This window comes from Rhipicephalus microplus, chromosome X (assembly GCF_043290135.1).
Source record: "Rhipicephalus microplus isolate Deutch F79 chromosome X, USDA_Rmic, whole genome shotgun sequence".
Lineage (NCBI taxonomy): Eukaryota > Metazoa > Arthropoda > Arachnida > Ixodida > Ixodidae > Rhipicephalus > Rhipicephalus microplus.
The window spans coordinates 84109694-84131174 of NC_134710.1; the positions used below are offsets into that span (position 1 = coordinate 84109694).

The 21481-nt window shown below is 46.2% G+C and overlaps 1 protein-coding gene across 1 annotated transcript; it reads right to left on the reverse strand.

The window, feature by feature from the left end:
• Positions 1 to 12915: 12915 nt before the first annotated feature.
• Positions 12916 to 18832, reverse strand: LOC142775053 (uncharacterized). Its single transcript, XM_075876370.1, has 4 exons — positions 18554 to 18832; positions 15363 to 15428; positions 14980 to 15045; positions 12916 to 12935 (listed from the first exon to the last, which is right to left on the reverse strand). Exons 1-4 carry the CDS (start codon positions 18738 to 18740, stop codon positions 12916 to 12918), a joined length of 339 nt encoding a protein of 112 aa, XP_075732485.1. The 5' UTR covers positions 18741 to 18832.
• Between the last annotated feature and the right edge of the window lie 2649 nt (positions 18833 to 21481).

Genomic DNA, 21481 nt, shown 5'->3' on the forward strand with positions numbered 1-21481 from the left:
GCGGGACTGCAGATCGCGCTCAGCTCTCTCCCGTCGGTCAGGGCTGGCATATGTCCCAAGAAGTCGGCGTTTGAAGTCTTCCCACGCGCCGGTAGTCACGTCACAGAGGAAAGCTGATGCCCCCCGTCGGGTTGGTCTGAACCCTCCCCCCCCCCAAAAAAAAAAAAATTCTGGCTACGCCCCTGCTTTGCAAGGTCGGTGAAGCAGCTCGACGGGCCTTTAATCCGTGTGCAACAACTCGTGGAACAGTGGATTGGTCGCTCATTCATGGAAATTCAGCCACCTCGTCCCTGTACTTAAGCCATGTAAATTTCCTCTAGACTTGACCTCTTATCGCCTCATCGCACTTGCCAGATGTTTCGGAAAAGTGATTGAGAGGATGGTTTTCAGTCGCCTAGAGGGGTACCTGGAGCACCACGAGATATACCCTGATGCTATGACGGGATTTTGGCGTGGGTGGTTCGTTATTGACCTGGTCTCGTTTCTGCAACATCAAAACGCCTGAAACGATTATCGGTGGCGTTGTTCTTGAACGTAAAAGGCGCATATGGTAATGTATCACATGAAGCCATTTTCAATGCCTTGGTGAATTAGTGGGTCGGATTTACCAATAAATTGACAGCTATTAGGAGTGCAGAACCTTCCTTGTACAGACTGAAAATGGCACAACAACTCAGCATTGCATATTACGTGTTGCACCTCAAGGTGGTGTTCTTAGCCCCACACTTTTCAACCTAGCGCTCCTCGGCCTGGTTCACTCCCTTCCACGACCACTTCATCTATCATTATATGCTTATAACATCTGCACCTGGGTGTCAGGCGTAACACGCCGTCACGTGCGTGCCAGGCTTCAGAGATCGGCTACACTGGCGACAAAGTACCTTAAAGGACGGGGACTAGATCTGTCATAAGAGAAGTGCTGGCTTTTTGCATTCACGCATAAGGTGATGGGACCGTATATCATCAAAATCAATGAACACACGATCAACTACGTGAAGACCCACCAATTCCTCGGAGTCATAGTTGATCGCCACCTCTCTTGGAGCCCTCACATCGCCGAAGCATGAAAACAAAATTCACCATGATCACCCACATACTAAGGTTTTTTGTTGGAAAAACTTGGGCGCATCTGTACGAACGATGCTTCAACTCTACACTGTTTTCTTCTGTTTTATGCTCTACAGCTTACCTGTGCTTCGTGGGATTCGACGAACAAACACGCAAGTCCTCCAGTCGCTTCAAGCCCAGGCGCTGCGAATATGCTTTGGCCTTCCGAGATGCGCATCTACAGCAGACACAGTCGTCATTGCGCGTGATTATTCAGTCAACACATATATCCACGTAAACGCTTTGAAAATGAAATTAAGACATTTTGCTCGGATTCCAGCGCATCACAATCGCCTCACTTCGAGCTTCTAGGCCCCACTCAGCGTTCAGCGCAAATGTAGTTCAGCATTGTGAACTGCTTCCACTGCACTTCCCGTATGCAGCACGGCCGCCGTTACCATTGTGGTGCCTACACCCAAAGCTCTTCTTACCATTTCTGGTATCCTAAAGAAGAAACAATCGTCGCATCTAGCCCTGAAATATACTCCACACTACTGTTCCTGCACGAGAAGCGCAACGGATGCTTTCACATTCACACGGATGGCTCTGTTTATTCAGTAAGCTAAGCAGAGGTGGTGGTTGTTCCCGCGAAGTCCATCACAATGAAATTGAAGACATCGCATTTGACGTCATCGACAGCTGTAGAACTCACCGCCATATGTGCAGCTCTGAAGTTTATAGTTAAAGAACCTCCACAACCTTGGTGCATCTTCTCGGACTCGAAGGCAGCTTTTTAATGTCTTATGTCACTCTTTTGCCGTGGACCTAATGAACAGTTGGTAGCCAATATATTGCTTATTTGCCACCAAGCAATCGAGAGACAACACAAAATGGCGTATCAGTAGATACCAGGTCATTGCGGCATATATGGCACCAACCGCGCTTATGAGGCCGCTAGATCTGCACATAACGTCATACACAGCCATCCCGTTCTCAAGAATCAACGCAGCTACAATGCTTCGTTCGCTTGCACGTGACCTCACACTGGTACAGTGGAACTCGATGGAATTCACAAACGCTCGTCTACAATACTTGAATCCCGATCTAATGCTTCTTCTTCCCTCGGGAATATCTAGAGCTGAGGAAACTCTACTATGCCACCTGCTTGGCCGTGGCCTTCAAGAACGCGTACTCCTTTTTTAAGAGGATACGGTAGGCTACCCCTCCCCCCCAAATAATAAATGGAATTTACAAATTTCACACGAAAACATCCACTGTACACCGAGTAGCAAACCTGTGGTAGCCCGACGGCGAGTGGCCGCTCTAATCTGTTTAAATGCCGCGCCGAAATGCGCCGCGTGCCCTCTGGCGCAAGCAGTATGCGCTCGTGAAACTTCGTTTTTTTTCAAATGTACCTCTTCTCAAAAAGCATTGCATCAATTTCGAAGAAACATTGTATGTGTGCGCTACATCAAGTTAGAAAAATCTTAACTCAAAAAATTGCTGATTTCATATAAGTGAAGCTGTAAAAATTACACAACAATGCGCACCTTCCGTGGCGTTGTGCAAGCAGTATTTTTATTTTGTTTTACAAAAACTTCGTAAAATGTAATGCTTTTGTAGTTCAGATGTAACTTATGAGTTTCTACAACGACACGGTTGAATATGGTTACCTTGCTTTCGGTAGTTGCAAGAAAAGGCACATTGAATAAGTGAACCCTCTTTAAATTTGGGAGTGGGCCATAAGAAGGATAAGCAACCTAGGCATAAAGAAGTGTCACTTGATACCCAGTGGCATTTTTTGTGAGCACGTAAAATTTTATAGGAATACTTCCAACCGTTTCTAAGATATTACATTAAAACTGACACATTAGCCTCTAGGACATACCGTGGCGCCATTTACGCGCTGACGTCACTCATAGGATGCTCGGTTGACTTTGTCTGCTAGAACACCGCATTTCCTGCGCTTTTGCTGTGAACACCGTGCGTGACACTTTATGTTTTGAAGTTCATGTGCTTAGAGAAGCGGTAAGACCTGATAATACGGGCAAGCAAACTACAAATCAGTCGCCCGGTGGCACTCTCGTGTCTAATTTGCGTCGTAAAATCGTGACTAAAAACCGGTGCAGCCATGGGGGACGATGCAAGTGGTGTCGCGAAAGCAAAGCTGCCGTATTCCACAACTACTCACCCTATCTGTGACAACCAAACGATCGAAGCGCTGGCCTCTCTAGTGGAGGCCCTCGCAGCCAATAGGGAAGTGTGATGACTGGCAAGGTAAGCGGCGCCTAAGGAGCGCACTGAAGCCTCTGCGGAGGAGCCGCGTGGGGGCGCGCGCAGTCGTTTATGGGGAACCGGAGCTCAAGTAAGGTGGCTAGAATGGGAAGGTGTGCGGAGCGCCGCGGATTTCCTTTGAAAGAGAGGGTCCCTCTGCGCGCCGATGTCGCTAGGAGCACTGCTGCAGGAGGCGCTGCTAAAGCCTCTGGCGCTGCGTGGGGCAGCCGCCGTTGTCGCAGATTACACGAACGAAGCCTAGCGCTCAACAGCACAGCATCGATCCCCCCCCCCCTTTTTTTTTCGGCGTTTGCTTGGTGTTTATTGCATGTGGATCATGCATTTTTTAGCAGTGAAGGAAAATGCCCTGTAAAACGACGAAGATCGCTTAAAGCTTTTGCTCCACTCCTGATTTCAACTTTGGGTAATGGTCGGGGTGTGTAAATGTTCTAAAATCTCGAATAAGGAATCGACTGGAGTTCTGTTCAATTCACTTCTCATGAATTGAATAACACAGATTCGAAATGCCAAGTATATTTTCGAATATTGAACACTGGTGGAAAAACCCCCTCAGGAGGAATGCATATTAGAACGAAACAGCACTTATCTGTGTTTTAAATCGTGGATTATCAAATGCATGCACGCAGAGCTACACGCAGAGCTACCTTTTAAGGAGCTATTGATTTCACGCTGATCACAAATGAAGGTGCTTATAGTTAAAATTTATTGGTCGCCAAGCGATAGTGTCATCTTCAATCTGCTAAGCATGAAATTCGTTATGTTGATTCAGAAAACATATTGTTAATTTGTATGCCTCAAATTTATTTAAAAGGTAGTGACTAAATACACCCATGAATTTTAAATTACCCGCTGTATTTCAGCGAACATTTAAATATTTTTCATTAACTGTCCCTGTCTCTACAAATTTACTCCAGCTAAGCTAATAATAGCATTTTAATGATTAAAATAAATCGTACCGATCTTTTTGTGAATGTTTGTGACTGCTAATTCCACATAAAACCTTGTTCAATGAGTTCGTGCTGAGCAAGGTAGTTTTTACAGGAGCACTCTAGTTAAAATTGATGGCGTTCGATGGCCGGAAACCACGATATGATTATGAGAGTCGCCGTAAGGGAGGACTCTGGAAATTTAGACCCCTGTCACACGGCAAATCTAACGTCATTTAGAACGTATGATCTTAAGTGGATCTAATGTCATTTGACCTGCATGCTGTCACACAAAAACAAATGTCATTTGAAAATGATGACGATCACCTTAGCCATAGCTTCTGAAAATTGTTCGTTTACTAATTGAATAATATGCAATTCATAATCGATTCATTGCCATTATGCTATTTCATTCGTAATTGATCTAGTTCTAAAATTTCTTGTTTGCAAAGCCTTACAAGTACAGGTCGTCGACGGAAAAAGCATCTGTTCCGAGTGCTGCCGTACAAAGAGCTGTTTGAGACGTGAGCTCATGTGATGCTAAGAGTTGACGGTGAATAACTGGTGCCTACTTTGTCTCCTTTGTTGCGCGCTATATGGGACAACGGAGCATCTTCTTTGTATCAACTGGAAACTGTGCAAAGTATCTTGCCTCAGCATAAAAAAAAGTGACATCCCAATTCTGCCGGCGGGGGCACAGTAAGTGGTCTCCTTTACCTGTCAGGCTGGGTGTACATGCCATTTAATTCAATCACTTGAGAACAAGCTCATCATTTTTAAATGCGCAGCATTCCTTAGTCGCACGATGTCGTGGATCCAGCGTTAGCGGCGCCGTCCACAACCCCACTGTCCATGGTCGCGTATCGTGCCGGCCCAGGAAGACACCCGCTAAACTGTCGCTCATCCCCCCCCCCCCCAACCGTTCACTGGCCACCCCTTATAAGTAAGCATTGCGGATCGCACATTTGGAATTCAGTCAAGGGCGTCTTTACTTGGCTTTTGCTTGACTTGATGCATTGCTTGACTCGAGTAGATGCGATGCAAACAACAGTGGCAACAGTTCCTTCAACCACTAGTGGGGCGCAACCAAACATCAGTGTCCCCCCACTCGTAATAGGCAACGCTTCTTCTTTGTTGAATAAATGAGAATAACAAAGACAACATAGGAATTAAGCATTCCCTAACCATAACCAATTACGCAACATTCACGCAATACCCCCATCATCTGCAACGCATTTACTCGACAACGCATTTACTCGAGCCCCCCCCCCCCCCCCCCCCCCAATTGAAAAATGCGAGCGGCTTTTTTTTTTTTGGACGGCTTCGTATATACACACAGCTTGTTGCAGACTTGCAGACATGTAGTGAAAGACTGGGAGAATGTTACAGGTCGATTTGTGTAAACACGTCATTATGTTAACGTAATCACTTACACGCTTGTATTGCTTAGCTCGCTGCATTCATTTATTAACGAAGTCAACCAAAAGGAGCAACAAGAGAAAGTCACGTGGGCTAAGCCCTGGGTTCTGCAGACTGCTTTTTATTGCACGGACCAAAGTAACTTGCTTCGCAAATGAATGCGTTTTCTTTAGTTTTTTGCCGATAAAACGTGCGCACAACGCTTTTACCAGCAGCCAGGGGATAGAAACAGGTTCAAAAGAGCAGACAAGTTTAAAACAATCTGAATAGGCGTTGAATATGACTTTAATAATTTTCAGTGATACGTGATTGTAATTATTGGAATGGCAAGACAGAAGCAAAAATAATAGACATGTTGCTTAAATTTGGCGACATGCCTCGAACGTTATTACTAGCGTTCACAACTACTCCGTATGCAGCCTGCAGCATGATAATGCATTTGAACGCTATTTTTCAAAGAAGGACACGAAGTCAATTTTTAATATTCTACACGCGGCATTTACAAAGAGACACCTACACTAATCCTGTAATTATGAAAAACATTTACCCCGACTTGTATATGACCTTTTCGTGCAAGTATTGTAATAATAGGGCCACATTAGCGCATATTCTCTGGGAGTGTCCAACACTAATTGGTAAAACGAGAGACGCAGCCTCCAAAGAGGACCTACGGGAGCGTTGGCGGGCCGCGCTGCTCAGCTCAGGACTAGATAATCAACTCTGGGGGATCCAGCAGGCCAAAGAAGCTGCTGAGAGACATGGTCTCTCAACCAGCTCTTAGGTGGGAACTCAACCCGGTAAACGGCAGGAAGTGAATAAAGTTGTTCACTCACTCAACGAGAAAAAGTGATTAGCGTTCGAAAGTGCGCCACGAAAAAATAGTGCAAGCCATTTTCTTCGAGCAAAGCAAGGCTCCGCTGTACATCGTCTGCTGAACGCCACGCGCCCATTCGTACAGTGCCCCTTGCGGCATCGATGCACTTCGGGGACCGGTTTCCGCGGGCGCTTTTCACACCTCCCCATTCTAGACAACCTAGCTCAAGTTTGCGGAGAACGACGACGCCGCGCCTGCTTCATAAAGAAAGCAACAGAATACCAATCAAGAAGGGTGTAAGGCAGGGGGACACAATCTCCCCAATGCTGTTTACCGCGTGCTTACAGGAGGTTTTCAGAAGCCTAGAATGGGAACAGTTACGGATAAGAGTTAATGGAGAATACCTTAGTAACCTGCGCTTCGCCGATGACATTGCATTGCTGAGAAACTCAGGGGACGAATTGCAACTAATGATTACGGAGTTACACAAGGACAGCAGAAAGGTGGGTCTTAAAATTAATCTGCAGAAAACGAAAGCAATGTACAACAACCTCGGAAAGGAACAGCGCTTCGAGATAGGTAATAGTGCACTTGAAGTTGTAAAAGACTATGTCTACTTAGGGCAGGTAATAACCGCAGAGCCTAACCACGAGATTGAAGTAACTAGAAGAATAAGAATGGGGTGGAGCACATTCGGCAAGCACTCTCAAATTATGACAGGTAGATTGCCATTATCCCTTAAGAGGAAGGTATATAACAGCTGTATCTTGCCGGTACTTAGCTACGGAGCAGAAACCTGGAGACTCACAAAGAGGGTCCAGCTTAAATTGAGGACGACGCAGCGAGCAATGGAAAGAAAAATGGTAGGTGTAACCTTGAGAGACAAGAAGAGAGCGGAGTGGATTAGGGGACAAACGGGGGTTAAGGATATCATAGTTGAAATAAAGAAGAGGAAATGGACATGGGCCGGGCATGTAGCGCGTAGACAGGATAACCGCTGGTCATTAAGGGTAACTAACTGGATTCCCAGAGAGGAAAAGCGGGTTAGGGGGAGACAGAAGGTTAGGTGGGCAGATGAAATTAAGAAGTTTGCGGGTATAAATTGGCAGCAGCAAGCACAGGACCGGGTTAACTGGCGGAGCATGGGAGAGGCCTTTGTCCTACAGTGGACGCAGCCAGGCTGATGATGATGATGATATATAAGGGAAAGAAGTGTATACCTAAGGGCTTGTTTTTTCGTGTTTTAACACAATAATAATGAGATCTAACAGACAGTAATGCCAAGGAATGTACAGGGGAAGTTATTAGAACTAATAGAATATAAATAAAAAGAAAGAAAAGTAGATGAAAAAATAACCAGCCGTGAGCAGGAATCGAACCTACGACCTTCAAATAACGTGATATATATATAAGCACAATTTAAGCAGCATAATTTAATATATATATTTATTATATAAAGCAGCACAATTTAAGCTGTCGATACAAAATGAGAACTGGTGTCAATGAATTTGCGCAGATTAACAGACGGGCTATATATGAAATTGGCACTTTTTGATATGTTTGTGTGATGTTTTAATCAGTTTAATTACCTGTGTCACACGGGCGCGCAAAAAGTCTTTTAGGTAAGCGGTCTTTTACGAAGTTGAGAGACTTTTAACAAATGGCGTAGACACACGGCAGCAACGATCTCCTTTTAGTGTTTTCGTTCGAAGACGCTAGCGAAAGCGTGGCGCTAGCAGTTAAAAGAGAATCAATGAAAATTAAACGACGTATCACGATGTACAAATTAAAGACGTGTTGCACTGTTCGTTTCTTCAAATATATTTAAGAATAAGGGATGAAGAAATACCAATGTGAAAGTTTGTTGCACTAATTAAGGAAGCATTCCCGTAATTAGCGACGTGCACAAATCTGTCTGGCACCACTGGGCTTTTATTTACCATATTTGTTTTTCGCTGCTCTCGACTGCTCTCGACACGTTATGGGCGACCGTACGGAAGAAAAAGCGAGGATCGCAAGCCTCACGGCCTGCCTTCTCGCTCTGGAAGGCGAGGCAGACGCTGCAAAAGCCGCCAAGGAGAGGATCAAGCAGCAACTGCTGTTCAGCAATTCTTTGCTGTGCGCACTGGAGCTCTCGGAGAAGGCCTGCGATCGATCGATCTGGGCCTTCAGACGAAACGAGAGGTGATTCGAGTGAACTGTACCTCACCTCGGTGAGCAGAACTTCAAGCAATCTTTTCGAGTGTACCCGTCCACCTTTCGTTTCATTGTGGAGAGCTTGCGCAGTGAGCTCGAAAGACAGTGCACCAGCATGCGGGAAACCATCACTCCTGAGAAGCGAGTCGGCATTGCCCTATACAAGCTTGACCACTTGAATGACGGGCAAGCACACCACTGCCACGCTTTCCTCGCTTGTGCAAAATGGTGCGGCGCGAGACCGAGCGTCGCCACGTGATGTTGCCGACGCGTTGTAGCTGCTTACGAGAGTAGAAAAGGAAATAACCATTAAAAGAGTTCATTACACCTTCTGCAGGATATGAAATTTGTTTTTACAAAGAGTTTTGGTGACAGAAAAATAAGCATTCGCTCTTTTTTTCCCACCAGTCGAAAATTGCTGGCGCACACTGGCTTCGAGGCTACTCATTCGGAGCCGTAAAAGAGATTGGCGAACTCCGTTTACGAAAAAGACCGCTTCTGAAAAGGAGTTCGCTCTGTGCCGTGTGTCTGCTGTCAGGAACTCCTTTTCGGAAAAAGACCGCCTACTTAAAAGACTTTTAAGTGCCCGTGTGACAGGGGTTTAATATGTAATAAGCCTTTTGAAAAGCAATAATTATTAACCTTCTGCAAAACTGGCAAGATAAAACTGAGTCGTCACCGATTAATGTTGTGACAATGTTACTTATACTCGGGTTTCTTGTGAAACAATCGAGCGCATGTAGGCTCATATGAGGAACACTGTGCGCTGGATATCGTAGAGACTGCCGACAAAACGTACGTATAATTTAATCATCGTTTTGACACTTCTCCTCTCTTTGCAGTTCGCGAGTATCCGCCTATGATGTAACGCAGCTCAAAGCGCTGATTGAGTAAGAAGCTAGGCGGATCCGTGCAAATTCTGATTGACAATTTTTTTGTGGGTTCGTGGTTTTTTGAAACAGTGAATGTATCGATGCAATTTTGACGTGCGTGCATATTTACGGGTGCACTATGGTGCGTAGCACGTGCTTCCACTGATAATGGCTCAGAAACGCATTAAAAGCGCTAAAAACGAGCAATTACACCCTTTCGCAGGCTCGGGCGCGCGCGCTCCCAATGCAGGCGCTTCTGAGATTTTCAGTACCATAGGACTACAGCGCCGCCGCTACTGTCACCCGCTGGAGAATCAGCCGAGATGTGGCGCGGCCGCCTCGTTCACTCCACGGCCCCATTATAGTACACTTTACTAACACTCTAGCCGGGTGGCGAGTTTACAAGGGCAAGCGGTAGACCCCCCCCCCCCCCCCAATGCGCCAGGTGGCGCCAGGTGCTCTTACAAGGTAAGGTCCCTCCATAATTTTTAAGGTAGCGACATCTGCCGTGCGCGTCACCTAGAAAGTTCCTGTAGCAGACGACGCCCAGCTTTAGGCACGGCATTCAGCTGTTGGAAAAATGTCTGCACATGCCAGGAAATAAAAGCCACTGATGCCTGACTGTGATGAAGGCCGAAATAAGGGCGCAAAATGTTAAAGCTGTGCCTTTATTTCAAATAAACATTGAAAAAGAGAGCCGAAGAAGTGTTTGATCGCCTACATTCGGCATGTTTACATGTTGTTTATTCGCGTTCGTATTACATTGCGTTTTTCAACCTAAATTAGCTGCATATAATTAAAAAAAACGAAGGCGCGTTGCTTCGCTTTCATTTCACAAAATATTCGAAGCTCTTGACGGAAACAACAACGAGCCGGGACCGAAGACAACCCGAGGCGAGTTTAACCGCGGCTGCCCATGGCGCCTGCCTTGGTCGCTGTATTGGCCGTACCTTGGCGACGGCATGCGCTTAATCTGATTGCTCTCCGCCTTTCTTGCTCGTAAGTGTGCTGTGCACATATAGCGGTCACTTCGGTCGACCAATGCATCTGACAGCCATCCGGAGCGAAAAAATTTCGACACGGCGTTGCTGAAACGCGATTCTCACTGAAAGTAAACATCCTGCGCACGTGTGTGGAAACTAAAGTTTGGTGGAAACGCTTGCGCTAACAGTCTTCTTCTCACTGCGTGCGGCGATTGCCCGACCACTTGAGTGTCTTTTGCTATTCTGTGCTACGAGTCAACGCAAGCGTCACGACATTCCAAAGCGGCGTGTCATCGCCGGTCGTCGAATTTGTTTGTGTTGCAAACGCGACCTAACCGCGCGGAACACCATGGTGTAGTTAAATTTCTTCGACAAGGCTAATTGTGTGCGCGTGTGTGAATGCGGTTGTATTCCTGATATGAGCAACGTCGGTACGTAACCTTCAATCACCGCGTGGATTTTTAATAGTCTGTTTATTCTTTTTCGATTTGCTTTTGTGCCTCTCTGAAGCGCACAAGCTCCTCAAGAATTAAAGATCCTTAAGTGAAACGCCCGCGAATTGGCTTAGTTATCGTTGCATTTTATTTTGCTGGCGATTTTATATCGCTTCTGATGTTTTTCCTACGTTAGTTCGCAGCTTGGCGCTTTTCATCAGTGAAATAGCATTGCTGCTTACCGAGACATTTCGTTTGGTATCCGAGTGAGAGGGTAACCTAAGAGTAACAAAGTAGACAATAATGTGCTTTGATATAGTTTTATTATTTGGTGGCCAGTAGCTGTGGATATGGGGTATTTATTTAAGAAGATACTGCCTGTCAGAATGCCATACTTTAGGCAGCAGTGAGCGATACATATAGGAAATATACAGTGATGGCCAGTGGCTATATGGTATTTATTTATTTAAGCACATAGAGTTAGTCCGAATGCCATACTTTAGGCAAGGGTCAGCGATACAGTGGGAACAACACAATTCAGGAAATACAGTGATGGCCAGTAGCAATGGCTATGTGGTATTTCTTTATTTATTTTAGAACATACAGCCAGTCCGAATGCCATACTTTAGGCAGGATCAGCAATACAATGGGAATAACACAATACAAGAAATAGACAATGCGTACAGAACAATATGAAATATAGAACAGACCATAATGTAGGAACAAGAGTATTATTTGTTTAAAACGAAAGCCTGAATGATGCACAAACCCAAACAAAGTTTCATAATACCACACAATTATCACTACACGAGCAGTGCAGTAACAGCAACTACCACTTATTTGCCATAACGGCTTGACATATACACATGCCGCCTTGCAGGAGCTGAACAAAGTTTTTCATCCATCCATCCATATACACATGCAGCACAAAAATATAATGGCACTAAGTTGTACAACTACGTAAGGTTATGCTTGCAGACAAAAGCTGCGGCACATGCCACCCACAATGCAAAGTACAGAGTAACGCAGGTACTTAATAGTATATTTAATTACACATTCAATGCACGAAATACGCTTAGGATGTGCTTCCAAGTGAAAAAAAGGACATGACATGAAGCTGGCACTGAACAGTAAGGGTAGCTTAAATAACTATTAAAATGCGAAAACAAAGAACAGCCACACTTACAGTAGTACAAGAGACATCATACATTTTACACAAACTTTTCTACCAGTACTACCTAATGCTACCTGCAGCAACATGCATTCCAATGCTTCGGCTATCACACTTCTGTGAGCTTTGAATTTTTGTCATAAGGAGATGGTTTTTCTTTTGCACGAGAAATGAAATTCTAGTTCTTAAAAACGTGGCAAAGAGTTTGTCCGATATGCAGTGGCATGTAGGGAAGCAATTGCCCAAGTACAGGGAACTTTGAATGGTACTCTGAAGTTTAGATGCAAAAACTCTGTTTGCAATCAATGCATCTTCATTTAAGCGCACATAATTTTCAGCAGCCTCTATTAACTGCAAGACAGCTGGTGATGGGACTGTCAATGCCGGCTTCTCTTTGTTGTAGCACTTCAGCATTGTGAGCTTGTTTCCCTCGGCTGAGCTTGTGATCGCTTCAACACAGGCTTGACAGGAGTTTGCCTTCTTGACTTGTGCAACAACATAACAAGCAAGGTACTCCAAGGATTCATGTTCTAAGTCTTGAATATCAAGGAGGTCAGACGGACGAACAACATACGTTTTGCTTTCACTTGGTGTGTTGTTATTGGCCATGCCAGTCAAGAGAAAGCAGTCTTCTTCAGTGTAGCTGCCGTCCTTACTTGGCCTCAGAAACTGGGCCAACGTAGCAGCTCGAAGCGAAAACTTGAATTCAAGTACACGAGGCACCGGGCTCTTACACCTTAGTGTAGAGAAAAGATTCTCTAGGGCATCTTGGCCGAACCTGCTCAGGAGCAGAAACTTAAAGTTGTACTTTTCAAGAAACAGTGCCTGCAGTAGCAACACTGATGTTGTCGCTAGGATAACGCCAGTCTGCACTGGTTTTCAGGTGGCTTTTTTTTTCATCCCCAATACATATTTTTTCAAAAAGTGCAATTGTTTCTTCAAGAAACTGAAGTGCCTTTCCATACTCAACATCATCAAAATGGCTCAAAGCCAATTTTGTTGTTCTGGAAGTCATGAGTCTGAACCATCGAAACATCATCTCAAGAAATCATGCAGCAGTCAAGGCTGGTTTATCTAATGTTCCATTATCTACAAGCAAGCGTACTGAAGCAGCAGTGTCACTGTTCATAAGGCTGAATGCAGGCCCCACCTTCACTTTATCATAATGACTGGGGTCAACTGAAGAAGGCTTCAGGTGGGGAGCTAGCTTTAGCTCTGCATTGCTGTCTGTCTCGACAAGCTTCTTTATAGGCTCGATGGATATTTCATTTCCTGGCAGATTGTTTTTTTTTTCACTACTTCTTCGGGAAAGTATATCTTCTGGCTCCTCAGGTCCTTAAAGAGATGAGGAACGTCAGCCATGAAAAAAAGTTGCCTAGATGCATCACATGGGTGGGGACACGAGGTTTTAGGCTTGCTGTGCTTGCCTACAATTATACCGAACAGTTTCCAAACGGCTTGGTTCCCCCTTCCCATGTCTGTCACCACAACATCTACTTTCAGGGAAATCGCCTCACATGCTTTTATGATGACAATGATTATATCCTTAAATGTTTTGGCATGGAATGAATTTCCAGTCAAATGATAAGCAGCTGTTTGCTTCCAGCGGGTTGTTATCCCACCGAGCATAAATACCAGTCCATGAGTGGCTAAACAGTCGAGTGGCAGTGTTCCGTCTGCAAGAGGTATAGTTGGGGCTCCAAGCACTGTTCCCGAGGATGGGTTGTACACTAAGCCTGGTGCAAGCTGCATCTCATCGAGCATTAAAGTGGCGTGCCGCTCCTCTGGTGACATGAGGCTAACCTATGGAGTGGAAAGATTTAGTTAGGCGATGCAAACAGCGGTGCTATGGTAACAAGACCGGTCAAGGGTCATGGGCACCTGTCTGTGCACTTACCTTTAATGCGAGAGACGCCATGATGTCCTCCAGCAAACCTGGTGTGAACTTGTATCCTTCCAAGTGACGATGTAGGGTGCGTTCTGTTGGCAGAGGTTGTCCAAGCTCCCTGACTGAGTCATAGCCACGTGCTCCACAGGAAAGTCTCATTTTCAATGCCTTTATAACAGTCTTCTTAGTCCATTGAGTCCCCTGCATTGTTGCCATCTTCAAACATTTAACTTGGTCTTCATTAAAGTATTTGTTTAGTCCTGCGACAAGGCGCTCATTTGCAGTTAGTGCCTGGAAACGCTGCCTCTGAGCAAGTTGAAGCTTCCGTAGCGTCGCCTGAAGTTCAATGTCAAGCTGGGCCACCCTCTTCTGTAGAGCTGCTTGTATCAAGTGGCCTGAAATAGTGCACCGAAATCAGGTCTAAAGCAGTTGTCAATGCTAAACAGGCAAGAGCGGGGGCTAGGTGGTGCTTCATTCATATTGAAGATGTCACACTGATACAGAAAGCGCATGCACGGAACAGCCTGTTTGCTGTTCTCTGTACGTATTCTTTATCATTGCGATATCTCCCCTAGTTTTAAATAGCATTGTTAAGAATGCGTTGCTGACAGCAAATGACCTGCATGAGAGCAGGGAAGCGCAACACAAAAACATCAGATAAGCGCAGGAATATCTAACATTCCCGCATGTTTCTTTTCCCTTGTTTCTTTCATGCAGTTCATTTTCTCTCACTCTGCACGAGTTGCACACAAATCGGTACTGTTACGGGTATTATGTATTGCTATTTACGAAACAAAGGGCCTCGACCTCCTAGTGGCATGAAAACTTGCATTGAAAGAAAGGTTGTGTCAGCTTCCGTAAGTATGTCGCTATGCGCAAAAGAGGCATTGAATGATGGCACACGAAAAAGTTCGAACAAAACTGTTTAACTCACCAGCCTGTGTACTTTGTGGCTGGAATGGAGCAGGGATCTGTAGGTCTAGTTGCATATCAGGAACATCTGCGTAGAGCACAAAGCAAGTTGACAACCAGCAATGTAGAGAGGCATTGGTATCTCACATGGGGAATACACATGCTTTGGGCCACACAAAATATCTGCCTGTTTGCTTGGATCAGCTGTAGACACAGCTTTATTAGACGTGAAGGCAAGTTTGAACCATATTTTGCAACATAAAAAAGATTGTAAATTACAAAATATAAAATATCTCTGTGCTGTCTGCACGGCATATATCGTCTGTATGTGAACGGATGAAGAGCATAAGCACGCAATTTACCAGCTGATGGAAAGGTAGGAGGTCACAGACGGGAGAAACTTACCATTCTCAGTGTTGACTGGCTGAGGTTCGACATCGACCTGTGTGTTTTGCTTGACTTTGGGGTCATCTGGGTAGGATACAAGAACATAATGAGAAATGATAACTCAAGTGTCACGGGGTCGTGACGTGGCCGAAGACAGGAGACTTCTTGTTGGGATTTAACTGTTTATTTGGGCAAACCTGTGCCCGGTAAACTGAAAGTCCAATTACAGCAGCAGTCTCGCACAGATAGCAGTCTCGGACTGATAGCGGCGAACGGAGCGTCGGCCTTCGATCAACAACTGACAAGCGGCGAAGCGCGTCGGCATTTATACTCTTGCTGCCGAATGTTCTAGCGTTATCGCTGGCGTAGGTTCCAGAACAATCTGTACCGTTCGCACAGTGGGCGTGATCTTATCGAAATGATCTACTACAGTCCGGAACCTTCTCAAAAACTGCAGGCGCGGTTTGCGCTGAGAATCGTGTGGTGTTTTGAGACGATAACAAAAACTTGAGAAATGGAACGTGGCATTGCCCCCCTCTGAAAAAAGGCATCGTCCCGATGCTTTAACTAAAGATGAAGGTACAATAATAATGCAAGAAAGTACAACGAATAAATTACGATACAACAATAATACAAAAAAAAACACTGTTTCAGTTTGTTAACGCGCATGAAACGGCTTGAGGCGCGCGACATGTACGACTTCAGGTCGCGATCGGCGTCGTTGAGAGTTCGTGATACCGTCCGGGACAACCTCGTAATCAAGTGGGCCGAGACGTCGAACCACCTTGTACGGTCCGAAGTACCGTCGCAGAAGCTTTTCACTTAGTCCACGTCGGCGTATCGGCGTCCACACGCAAACACGTTCACCGGGCTGGTATTCCACGAAGCGTCGTCGAAGGTTGTAACGGTGGCTGTCGGTCGTCTGTTGATTCTTGATACGAAGACGCGCAAGTTGTCGGGCTTCTTCGTCACGTTGAAGGTACTCGCTCACATCGAGGTTTTCTTCGTCGGTGACGTTGGGTAACATGGCATCGAGCGTCGTTGCCGGGCTCCTTCCGTAGACCAATTTGTATGGAGATATCTGCGTCGTCTCCTGCACCGCCGTGTTGTATGTGAAGGTCACATACAGAAAAATGGCGTCCCACGTCTTGTGTTCGACATCGACGTACATTGACAGCATGTCGGCGATCGTCTTGTTAAGCCGCTCGGTGAGGCCGTTGGTCTGTGGGTGGTACGCTGTCGTCCGACGGTGGTTTGTTTGGCTATATGCCAAGATCGCTTGAGTTAAGTCGGCAGTGAATGCCGTTCCTCTGTCGGTGATAAGGACCTCCGGGGCGCCGTGATGTAGGACGACATTTTCGACGAAGAACTTAGCTACCTCGGATGCACTGCCTTTTGGCAGGGCTTTTGTCTCGGCGTAGCGGGTGAGGTAGTTAGTAGCTACCACGATCTACTTGTTTCCGAAAGCCGGCGTCGGTAACGGCCCCAGTAGGTCCATACCAATCTGCTGGAAAGGTCGGCAAGGTGGATCAATTGGCTGCAGAAGTCCCGCTGGCCTTGTCGGCGGTGTCTTGCGTCGCTTACAGTCCCGGCATGTCCTCACATAACGAGTGACGTCAGTGGTAAGACGTGGCCAGTAGTACCTTTCTTGTATCCTCGCGAGCGTGCGAGAAACACCGAGGTGCCCTGCCGTTGGATCGTCGTGCAGGGCCTGCAGGAGTTCTGGTCGCAGAGCTGAAGGCACCACAAGGAGGTACTTAGCTCGAAGCGGTGAAAAGTTTTTCTTTTATAGAAGACCGTTTCGTAGAAAGAACGACGCAAGTGCGCGCTTGAATACCTTCGGGACTTCGGCGGTCCTGCCTTCGAGGTATTCTATTAGGGCCTTAAGTTCCGGGTCGGCCCGCTGTCGTTCAGCGAAGTCGTCGGCAGTTATCGTTCCCAAGAAGTAGTCGTCATCCGGGTCGTTGGGTAGCGGTTGGTCGACAGGCGCATGAGAGAGACAGTCGGCGTCGGAGTGTTTTTTGCCGGACTTGTAAATGACAGTAATGTCATACTCTTGAAGTCTCAGGCCCTATCGTGCGAGGCGACCTGAAGGGTCCTTCAAGGTGGCTAGCCAACACAAGGCGTGGTGGTCGCTCACAACTTTGAAGGGCCTGCCGTAGAGGTAGGGGCGAAATTTTGACGTAGCCCAGATGATGGCGAGGCACTCCTTTTCTGTTGTGGAATAATTTGCTTCTGCTTTGGATAGCGATCGGCTGGCGTTGCCCCGCCGCGGTGGTCTAGTGGCTAAGGTACTCGGCTGCTGACCCGCAGGTCGCGGGTTCGATTCCCGGCTCCGGCGGCTGCATTTCCGATGGAGGCGGGAATGTTGTAGGCCCGTGTACTCAGATTTGGGTGCATGTTAGAGAACCCCAGGTGGTCAAAATTTCCGGAGCCCTCCACTACGGCGTCTCTCATAATCAAATGGTGGTTTTGGGACGTTAAACCCCACAAATCAATCAATCAACCAGCGATCAGTGGCGTAACTAATAACCCTTTCAAGTCCATCAGCCCTCTGCACAAGAACGGCGCCAAGACCTACACTGCTTGCGTCAGTATGTATTTCTGTCTCGGCGAATTCGTCGAAATGGGCAAGTAATGGAGGCTGCTTCGTTCATGTACCGGACGCCCCCCGTCAAGCCGTGTACCCAGCACCTTCACCAGATCTCACGGGGTCGTGACGTGGCCGAAGACAGGAGACTTGTTGGGATTTAACTGTTTATCTGGGCGAACCTGTGCCCGGTAAACGGAAAGTCCAATTACAGCAGCAGTCTCGCACAGATAGCAGTCTCGGACTGATAGCGGCGAACGGAGCGTCGGCCTTCGATCAACAACTGACAAGCGGCGAAGCGCGTCGGCATTTATACTCTTGCTGCCAAATGTTTTAGCGTTATCGCTGGCGGTAGCGTAGGTTCCAGAACAATCTGTACCGTTCGCACAGTGGGCGTGATCTTATCGAAATGATCTACTACAGTCCGGAACCTTCTCGAAAACTGCAGGCGCGGTTTGCGCTGAGAATCGTGTGGTGTTTTGGACGATAACAAAAACTTGGGAAATGGAACGTGGCATTACGTGGCACAAGGATTGTTTTTATTGCAATAATCAAATTTGACTTGAACGCTGTGAATAGCATTCAAGATCATTTGTCCTAATGAACACCGTGAACATACCAGTACTTTCCACTCTTGTTCTTTTAGGGGGTGGCTTGCGTGGCTTTGCAACTGGTCGATGCAAAAAGATGCTTGGCGTCGCAAATGGCCTTAGCTTCTTTTCACCGGTATTTTTGAGAATAATCGGTTCAAACTGGTCTTCTGTGAAATGATCCTGTAGCAGAGTTGGAAACGACTTTCTGAACATGTTGTAAAGCGAAGTTAACAACGCGCGCAGAGATAGAGAACTAGAGATAGTAGAACTCACTGCTGAAATTTATGAATGTTTATCGCTATAAAAATAATAATAATTGCTGAGGTTTTACGTGCCAAAACCACGATATGAGTAAGAGGCATGTCGTAGTGGACTGCTCCGGTAATTTCGCGACTACTTGGGATTCTATTACGTGCACTGAATACGCGCCGTACACGAGCCTCTAGCATTTCACCTCCATCGAAAATGCGACCGCCGAGGACGGGATCGAAGCGCGTCTTTCCGGTCAGTAGCCGAGCACCGTAACCGCTGTAACTGCCATACCACGACGGCGGACAAATTTAGGTCGCGTGCAACACAATGCGGATATCTGTCAGCGAGTTAGTGGGCTTCCCTCGCTTTATTTACTTGCATGCTAGGCTCGTAGTGCATGACCTACGTCAGTGGGTTCATAAAGCACTAAAATGAATAATCTCGACAAATGTGGGCCATCAAAACCAGCGCGCACGAATGAAATGCTATTGCAGCTCGGCACATGCATGCGTATGCTTTTTCTTGCGCCTTTGTGTCGCGTTACTTACCTCGCATAGTCGTGCAGTGGCCGACGGTTCGAAGTCTTTCCGTCCAATTCTGTGCAACCACACTTTTGTTCTGGTTAGGTTCTGCTTGCCCCGCGGGATGCAAAATAACTTCTTGCCGTCTTCCGTCCAGTTTCGGCACCCACACGCACAGCAACGCGGCATATCGGACCTTCCAGAACGAAATCGCCGCACAACGTGCATAGCGGAACAGGCTAAGCGAGCGCCCTCCTCCCGGACCGCGGGAACCTTCATGGCGTAGCAAGGTCACGTGTCACAGATCAGCCTATCGCGGGCGCCGTCGGCTTCATGAAAGCTTTTCGATACTTTTGAATTTATCGAGGGACTTTATTACAAGGCTCTCGGAAGCTGCGCGCTCATTGGTTCGTGCGTGATGTCATCAGCAAACATGGCTGCGCCCATGACGATGCTGCCAAGCAAGACTCAATAAGCGCGCTGTGTTTGCTAAGGCGATCTTGATCTTGAAAAACGCCTTCCGAACATTTGGAGGGACGCATGGAAACTTCAAGTGTGCCGAGAATCACTGTGAGCGTGCCTCTACCAAAGCTGCACTTCACTGCCGCCGGCAGTGTTGGTCCGCTTCCAACGACTGCAGGAGACACCAAGAAGTGGAACATCGTATCCAGTAAAGATTAAGAAGACGTCGAGATGGTGGTCTCAGTAAGCTCTTTTTTGCAGTTCCGAACAGAGCCATAAAATGCTTGCTTACGAGACCGTCCGTGCGCTCAAGTGCACAAACGATGCTCGGGCAGGCACAGCTTCGGTTACTACGCAACCCAGCGCGAGCACGACTATTGCTGCTGTTGCACAGTGCATTTAGTGCGCATAAACTTCAGCGGGATAAATTAAACCACAACAAAAAGAAAATTAAACTGCAACTCACGGCTTTGAGTGTTTGTTGAAAGCTATAAAATAATAAAAAAGTACGCACGCGTTACTTGAGGCTTCACTGCAGAGCTGCTATGTATTTTGGGGAAGGCATGTGCGAATCTTTACAATCGCGTGTCCAGAGTAAGCATCATGTTGCAAATCACTACCGTTAGTGTAGGAAATACTGCAGTGTGCACATCGAAATTGCAAACCGGAATAGTTAGTGGTTTGAGCTTGCATTCTTTACTCGTAAATTAATTGACAAATGTCCTGTGAATGAAGAGAATAACCAGCTGCAGCTAAGTTGCGCGTAGTGTTAAAAAATGCACCCTCCTAGGTATTCTCTTTTACAGAGAATTCATGTTCGCGTTAGGCAAATGAATTATGATTGTGTGCCGAGTGCACGTGACCGGGAATGATACACTAGCTGTAAGGCTGTGAGTGATCAGTTTATGAACAGTTTATAATCTGTTTGCAGCACCTTGCTGGGAAATTACATGAGCCCTTTGCAAAACTGCTAGTTCTGGCTTCATGCAAAAGAATAAAAAAAAAATAACTACACCTCAGGTTGACAGGTAATGTGTGATTTATGCAGATTATGGCACTATTACCATGATTATACTCAAGGTGTAACTAACAAAATGGTAAAATGCTGTACTGTTGACACATATTTGTTATGCATTGTTCAAAAACATACTGAAATTTTGGTGATGTTGGGAAAGTTAGTTCATATTTTTCTTTCAATGCATGCTAAGCTTGGCCTATTGTACAAGTTGCTAACAGGTAGTATCCCTTTAGGCTGCACATAATACACGAGACACACTCTCTTCTTGTCATCATTTCTAACTTATTTATTTATTCCTCAGTCCTCTTAGTTGCCTATGCAAGAAATCATTTGTCTTTTGCAACTGCTTAAGCTTGCTTCACTTCCACAGCACTTGTTTTCTGACTTCCCCGGATGATAAAGGGATATTAACTGCAAATTTTTGGATTTTCTTGCGTGAAAAGAAAGGCCCAACCTTCAAGGGTCTAGAAAATGTTCTGCAAAGTGCGAGTGCACTCCACAAAAGTAATTACAGTATCATTTTAAAAGCTACTTTCCATATCTACGATGCCCTGACATCGTAACACAATATGAGCTCCTCATCATGTGCTTGTGCAAGAAATCCTGAAACTCGCTCGGCTGCTAAGCACTGTGGCTCCATTGCCAACGCACAAGCAGTCATTTTTATAGATTTTATGACGCTGAGTGGCCATTTTGATACC

Bases quoted from the DNA above. Each gene is read 5' to 3' on its own strand.
- LOC142775053 (XM_075876370.1), bottom strand. From the start codon at position 18,740: ATGTTCAGAAAGTCGTTTCCAACTCTGCTACAGGATCATTTCACAGAA. The intron at 15,046-15,362 runs GTAAGTTTCTCC...TGCTCTACGCAG, and splicing joins GCCAGTCAACACTGAGAATG to ATGTTCCTGATATGCAACTA. The intron at 12,936-14,979 runs GTGAGTTAAACA...GCTCCTGAGCAG, and splicing joins GCCACAAAGTACACAGGCTG to GTTCGGCCAAGATGCCCTAG.